This window comes from Sinocyclocheilus grahami, unplaced genomic scaffold, assembly GCF_001515645.1.
Source record: "Sinocyclocheilus grahami isolate Dianchi unplaced genomic scaffold, SAMN03320097.WGS_v1.1 scaffold1990.1, whole genome shotgun sequence".
Taxonomy (NCBI): domain Eukaryota; kingdom Metazoa; phylum Chordata; class Actinopteri; order Cypriniformes; family Cyprinidae; genus Sinocyclocheilus; species Sinocyclocheilus grahami.
Window position 1 is genome coordinate 38096 of NW_015507169.1, and position 8030 is coordinate 46125.

At 36.6% G+C, this 8030-nt stretch overlaps 1 protein-coding gene across 1 annotated transcript in view; it reads left to right on the forward strand.

Moving 5' to 3' along the window:
* LOC107573641 (protein very KIND-like) overlaps nt 1-8030 on the forward strand; it is a 67168-nt gene that overhangs the window by 37187 nt on the left and 21951 nt on the right. The window contains exons 21-28 of the mRNA XM_016260080.1: nt 211-374; nt 461-769; nt 3641-3734; nt 3844-3941; nt 5333-5526; nt 5613-5723; nt 6488-6635; nt 6719-6886. Of these exons, the coding sequence (XP_016115566.1) occupies nt 211-374; nt 461-769; nt 3641-3734; nt 3844-3941; nt 5333-5526; nt 5613-5723; nt 6488-6635; nt 6719-6886 (1286 nt within the window). The remainder of the gene's footprint in view (nt 1-210; nt 375-460; nt 770-3640; nt 3735-3843; nt 3942-5332; nt 5527-5612; nt 5724-6487; nt 6636-6718; nt 6887-8030) is intronic.

The window sequence follows — 8030 nt, forward strand, 5'->3', positions numbered from 1 at the left end:
GATAGATAGATAGATAGATAGATAGATAGATAGATAGATAGATAGATATGTGTGAAATTATTTTGAATATAATCCCAATGCAAAAGTCACAGTGCAAATTAATTCTAATGAAAATGGTGTTGATTTTGGGGTGAAATATGATCTTGACAGGTTTGGTGAGAGCATCTCTCTCTCTCTCTCTCTCTCTCTCTCTCTCTCTGTGTGTGGTAGAGCTGAATGAGCTGATGGAGCTGCTGAGCGGTGTTCCTCCAGACGGTGGTGTTTGTGATGCTGAAGCGCTGGAGGACGGCGGCGGCGGCGCTCGGCTCTCTCCCGACTCCTCCGAGCTGGACATGGACGACTGTAACTCTCTGATCTCTGAGCGGACGCTCTCGGTCTGCAGCGACCCTCAGCGGGCCCCGCGTGGCTCCTCCTGGGCCCTGGCTCTGTACGGAGACGACTGCTTGTGTGTGTGGTAGAGCTGAATGAGCTGATGGAGCTGCTGAGCGGTGCTCCTCCAGACGGTGGTGTTTGTGATGCTGAAGCGCTGGAGGACGGCGGCGGCGGCGCTCGGCTCTCTCCCGACTCCTCCGAGCTGGACATGGACGACTGTAACTCTCTGATCTCTGAGCGGACGCTCTCGGTCTGCAGCGACCCTCAGCGGGCCCCGCGTGGCTCCTCCTGGGCCCTGGCTCTGTACGGAGACGACTGCTTCAGTCCGGATGTGCTGGAGTACACACAGACACTCAGCAGTCACAGCGAATCTCCCACGCTGGAGGACAAATCACAGGTGGGTTCATACATGTTGCGAATGGATTCATTTTGAACACAGCGCTCCAAATCTTTACATGTATGGGTCATATTTTACCCCCAACATATAAAGAAAAAACATAAGAAAGCATATCTTTCATAAAACGAAGCATGCTCTTTGAACCATTGAGATTATGGGGTTTTCATAACAATTTAACACATTTTCACCACAATTCTCAGTTTTGTGTTTTGTTTCTTTGTAATTACTTTTATTCTCAGTGGTGATTCTGTTTTATTCCCGTGGTATATTTTACTGTTAAATGATATTTTTAAACAATTAGACAAATATTAAAAGCAGTACAATAGCGCATAAATAAAATATAAATACTTTACCATTTACATAATATATCACTTATCGGTTATTTTAATTCCATTGAGATACTATTGTAGTTTTTGTTAATATTTTAAATTCGATTTTATTTTAATATTTTCCCTTTAATGTACGTTCAAATTTTTGTTTTTTTATTTTCAATTTTTTTTCATTAATGTCTATATAGTTTTTATCAAATTGTATTTATTAGTTTTAGTTTATTTCGTTTTAGTTATTTTAGTACAGCAAGTTAAACTAAACTAAAGAAATGCTGAAATAAAATACATTTATGTTTTTTAATTTTTAATTTTATTTTATTATGTTTGGGGATGAAATTGTCACATGAAAATATATGAAAATAATTGCATGGAAAAAATGACACAATGCAAAACATTTTAATTATCAAAAAATAAATGTTAATTTTTTTTATGCAATATAATTTCCTATTTATTTCTTTAGATTTTGGGCTGAATTTTTTTTCTTTCTCCCGAGTTGTCGTGTCTTTGCTCTTTGTCTGTTCTGTTCTTGTCCTAATGCTGATTTCCGGTGTTCATTTAATGCTAACTGTACTGAAAGGACCCACATTTCATGCAGCCAGAATTTCTCCAGGTACAGTATCCTAAACAACCTTCATTTTCATCGGAAGAGCTTTAGTGGATGAAGAGCTTCCATCATTCATGCTTTGAATGAGCCACATGCATCAAACATTCAGAACCAGGAACAGAATATGGACAATGTGCATTTTGACTGGGTTCAAGTGTAGTATTGGATATTTATGTGATACTATCTAATATTTATAGCAGAATATGAGTGCTCAGTGTGTGCTTTGATGGCGTTTGAGGGCTGTTTTTATGAGCGGGGGTCAGACGCGGGAGCTCTACGGGAGGAACAGAGCTGCAGTCGGACTTCAAAGCGCTGACCATTGATGTCTGTTACCATAGAGAGAAATACAGATAGTTCAGATCGCAGCGTCTTCATCCTGATCATATGCACTACTCTTTAAAAGTTTGGGGTCAGTAAGATACTATATTCTGCAAGGAAGCATTAAAGTGATCGAAAGTGACAGTAAAGGCAGTTATAATGTTATAAAAGATTTCTATTTCAAATAAATGAATTTCTCTTCATCGAAGAATCCTGAAAAATAAAATGCATCACGGTTTCCACAAAGATATTGTGCGGCACGACTGATAATAATCAGAAATGTTTCTAATAAATCAGCATATTATACTGATTTCTGAAGATCATGTGACACTGAAGACTGGAGGAATGATGCTGAAAATACAGCTGAGCATCACAGAAATACATTACAGTTTAACAGAGATTCACATAGAAAACAGCTGTTTTACATTCTAATAATATTTCACAATTTTTACTGTGCTTTTGATCAAATAAATGCAGCCTTAATGTGCAGAAGAGACTTCTTTACATTACAAATTTTATCGACCCCAAGTTTTTTAAAGGCAATTTACACACCAATCATCTTCATCCTCTTCATCACATTGAGTCCAATCACACAAAGCCTTACAGTTTATCCTAGACACAAATCAAGATCATTCTGGTTCCGAAAAGCCCATCTTTCTAGATAATGCAGCTAAAACCAGCTTCTGATAGAAGGTGGATTTACATGGTTTCTTCAAGCCGTCATTTATCCAGGGCTATTCTAGTTAATCCAGGGTTATTTTAGTTAATCCAGGGTTATTTTAGTTAGCTAAAACTGAAACTGAAAAAAAAGTTACAAAATATGTATATTTTTTATATATATTTATATAATTATTATTTTTATCATTATTATAGGCAAGGCAAGGCAAGTGTATTTATAAAGCACATTTCATACACAATGGTAATTCAAAGTGCTGTACATAAAAGAATAGAAAATAATAATAAAAAATCACAACAATAAAACAAGGAATTTAAATTGAATTGAATTAAATTGATTTAAGAAGTTTAAATTAATTTAAAAGAGTTAAGAATGGAAAATTATTATACATAAAATATAGTGCAATCTGTTATATATAAAAGCTTTTTATTTCAGATAGTTACCAAGGCAAAATTTCTAATTTTAATTTTGTTTAACTTATGTAGTAGAACTTGATGTACTGAAATCACTAAAATTATATAAAATAAATAATAAAAACTATATAGACACACACACACACACACACACACACATATATACAGTATATATATATATAAACTGCTAAAAATGACTAAAACTAATTTAATACAACTTTTAAATTACTATTAAAACATAAAATGTAAAAATAAAAACAAAAGCATGAATAAACATTATTATTTAATTTATTTATTTTTTTTTTTTAATAAAAACTATAATGGGATCTCATTAATACTAAAATAACACTTGTCTAAGCTGGTCTAGACGATTAATCAGGTGGATTCATGGTGAGGTCAGCAGGGAAACTGGTTAAATCCTGCGTTGTGTTGTCTGTGAATGCAACGCATGGTTAGTTGCATGCATTTCCAGAGTTCAGCTGGGCATCGAGATCCATTTATTGATCTTTTCTTATCTTTGCTCTTGAACAGGAGCTGCACCAACAGCTGATTATTGAGAGCAGAAATCTGAAAAACACCAGAACTTTCTACCACAAGCTGATAGAGCAAGAGAGGAAAAATAAAGGTACTTCTGCTACAATAGAAAGTCTGACGGCTGTGCGTTAGTTCTGCAGTGCAGCTGTTCCTCGTTCGTCAGATGTGTGTGTGTGTGAGCTGCTCGTCTGTCTTTGTAGGTTCAGACATGAAGGTGATGGTGTCTAAAGTCAAGCAGCAGTTGGACGAGCTCAGAGCCAAAGTTGAGTTTCTGCAGACCGTCAAGAAATATCTCCAGGTTTGTGTCCAAGCACACGCTGCATTTCCTCTGCTGTGGGTTTAAAGACATTCCTAAGCATTCATATTCTACGTTTACATTTATTTACTTTGCAAAGACACTTTTATCTTGAGCATCTTGCAGTGTGATCAGGTTTACATTTATCAGAGCACTGGAAACCATGGGAACCCATGACCTTGATATTGTCAGGAACATCTAATATAATAATAATAATAATATAATGTACTTCTAAATAATAAGAACTTGAGATCTGACTGTGAAGTGAAATCTGTTTGGATGAGCCAAATTCAAGCCATTGTAAATAATTTAATTGTTAAATAATAGTATTTAATAATAATAATTATCATATCATTATCAATTTACAACAAATTGTGTAATCATGTTAATCTATTTAATTTATTATAAATAAATAAAATAATAATCATAATACTTTATATATTATACAATAATAATAATCTGTCTAATAATAATATTATTCTGAATGAATAGTAATAACAATAATATTTTAATAATAATAATAATAGAATATTATTGTTATATATTTATAATAAATTAGATAATAATGGTAATATATCTCATTTATTATAAATTTAAAATAATAATAATAATAATAATAGATTATTAATGGTAATCTAGTTTATTATGAATTAAATAAAAATAATAATATATTAATAATAATTTATAATAAATTAGATAATAATAATAATAATAATAATAAATATTAATAATAATAATCCATATAATTTGTTGTAAATTAATAACAATCAATTAATAATAATAATTAGTAGTAGTAGTAATAATGGATTATTATTATTCATTTATATTAAATTTGATAATAATAATAATAATAATAATAATAATAATAATAATAATAATAATAATAATAATAATAATAATGATCATAATAATGATCTGTCTAATTTATTATAAATAACAAAATAACAATAATCTTTTAATTATAACAACAACAACAGAATAATTGCAATAAACAGTTATTTCAACAATTAAACTATTCTATTCTACCCTGGCTTTGAAGTTGGCTTATCCAATCAGATTTCACGTCATAACTCTTAGTATTTATCCAGTATTTAGAAGTTTCTAAAATCTCCAAGGTCATGGGATTGATTTTCAACACTGTGCACCTTAAATACGCTGTAAGCCACTTAAAATAAAAGCATATATGCCAAGTAAATACATGTAAAATGTGTTATTAGTTATTGATCAAATGAATTATTACTTATTAGTGTCTTTGTCTTATTGTTGTTGTCTCAAGCATTTTATATACAGGTAAGCAATAAGTAATTTGAGGGCATGCGTGGTGATTTCCCCAGTTTGAACACCAGTGTTGTTTGGTTTAATGCGTAACGCAGGTGTTTTGTGATGTGTTGTAGGTGCTGTCTGTGGATCAGTGGGGTTTAGCGCGCTCTCTGCTGCCCTCTCTGGCTGCGTGTGGAGCTGCGCCTCTGGAGCTGCAGCACTCGGACGATCCTGCGCTTCTGCACTTTCTGTGTGATCAGCGCCGGGGCAAAGGCTGCCCGCTAGTGACCGCCACCGCCAGAGGCCTCATGGCCTATCTGTACGCCAGGTACTGAGTGTGTATGCATGCACGGGAATGACTGTAGCTGCTGGTACTGTAACCCTCGTCACACACGTCTGTTCTGACGCTGATAGGAACGCTCACGCCGAAGGATTTGTTCAGCAGTTTTTCTACACGTATCGCTACTTCTGCACCTCGGAGGAGCTTCTGCGGTTTCTAATGGACAAATTTAACAGTACAATGGGGTACGAATGAAATAAATCTGAGAACTGTGACAGATTAAACTAGAAAAGTTACACTGGTCAACACAGACAGACAGACAGACAGACAGACAGACAGACAGACAGATAGATAGATAGATAGATAGATAGATAGATAGATAGATAGATAGATAGAAGGACAGATAGAGATAGACAGACAGACAGATATATAGATAGATAGGACAAATAGTTAGAAGGACAGATAGAAGGACAGCTGGACGGACAGATAGATAGATAGAAGGACAGATAGAGATAGATAGATAGATAGATAGATAGATAGATAGATAGATAGATAGATAGATAGATAGATAGATAGATAGATAGATAGAAGGACAGATAGAGATAGACAGACAGACAGACAGACAGACAGATAGATAGATAGATAGATAGATAGACAGATAGATAGATAGATAGATAGATAGATAGATAGATAGATAGATAGATAGATAGATAGATAGATAGATAGATAGATAGATAGATAGATAGAAGGACAGATAGAGATAGACAGACAGACAGACAGACAGACAGATAGATAGATAGATAGATAGATAGATAGATAGATAGATAGATAGATAGATAGATAGATAGATAGATAGACAGACAGACAGATAGATGAGAGACAGACAGTGTCAATAAGAGAGACAGATAAGTGTCAATCATCCACAGTCAATCACTGATTAAATAATCATCCCTAAGAAGTGAAATGAGATGAAATTTAATTATATTCTCCATTAACTGTGAAACTGCAGAGCAAATGAAGATCCCTCATCAGACAGAGCCAAAGTCTATCAGCGCACTCTGGATCTATTACACTTCTGGATTGAAGACGCACAGCTAGTGGACTTCAGCTCGAGCTCCAGCCTCCTGCAGACGCTGCACACTTTCCTGACTGCTGAGGTCACCGCCTTCAGAGTTTAACTCTTAGTTTAGACAGAAGGCTTGAATGCGTGTGAAATAACCATGTTACGCTGTGTCTTCAGGTCGCACCGTTTGACAGTCGAGGAGCGGGTTTGCTGGCGACGCTCCAGGCCTCGCCCAGGAAGAGGCACGTCTGTGTTCCGTCATGTGCGTTTGATACCTCCATCGAGGAGAAGCTCTCAGTGAACTCCTCATGCAGGAGAGCATCCATCGAAGACGCTGCTCGAAAGGTCTGTGAAAGTCATTTTAACCAAGACACTACAGGTGGATATTGTAGACATATTAATAATAGAAATCACAATACTTGCATTACCAGTTGACAAATAGTTTTTTTATTACCAGTTTTCTGAAATGTTAAGGTTAAATTTGCATTTAAAAGACAATGATAACTAGGGATGTAACGATTAACCGCGAGCCGGTTGTAAATCGATTCAAATATGTGACGATTCAAATTGGTTGAGATGATAAATAAATCACGATTCAGTTAGGGGTAGGAGTTTATATGAATGTATGTCTGAGGGGAACATACTCGGTTATTAACGTAACCTCGGTTCCCTGAGATTAGACACTAGACACTAGACACTAGACACTACGGGAAACTCCTTTTTTCCGATTTACTGAAGCCTTTTTTTCAATCATTGTTTCAGAAATGAACCAATGACAGTGCAGCAGAGCTGTGCGAGTCTATGGCGAAGCAGCGCGCCCGAGCCCGCCAAAATGGGCGGGGCATCTGGCTATATAAGCAGGTGCTCGGCATAGGATCACTGATTCATATCGACTGAAGCGACGACAGAGTCGTGCAGCATCATAGCACGGCTAGCTACGCAGTACTCGTTCCGGTATCTCAGGGAACCGAGGTTACGTTAGTAACCGAGTACGTTCCCTTTCGATACTTCACTTCGTACTGTGTCGCTAGACGCTATGGGAACCTATTCAATCACACCGTGCTATAGTAGATGAACGACTTATAAGTAATTGTCCAGGGCGTCCAGAAGGGGGCCCTGTAGATCAACTACAATGGAGCAGGCCATAGCCAGAGACCCGGATTCTTTTCAGGGTCAAGAGGAGGCAAAGAAATGGGCTAACTCATAGAGGTCGAGCCCGGCCTTACATAATTGTTCTTAGAACTTCGCACAGCCTCGGAACTAGATAGGGCCGAGAGCGTGCCGGAAGCTAAGCCCAGACGTGGGAACTTCAGTGGGTTTGAGACATAGTCAAACCCAGCAAGGATTAAATCCAGCCTTAGGGCGGGGATATGGTTCCTGGAGCGTTTTGAGCTCAAAGAGACAGTTAAGCAGAAAGGACCTGAGCCTGCAAAGCAGGGACGTCTAGGTTGTAGAACCTGACAAAGGTGGACGGCGAGGACCAGCCGGC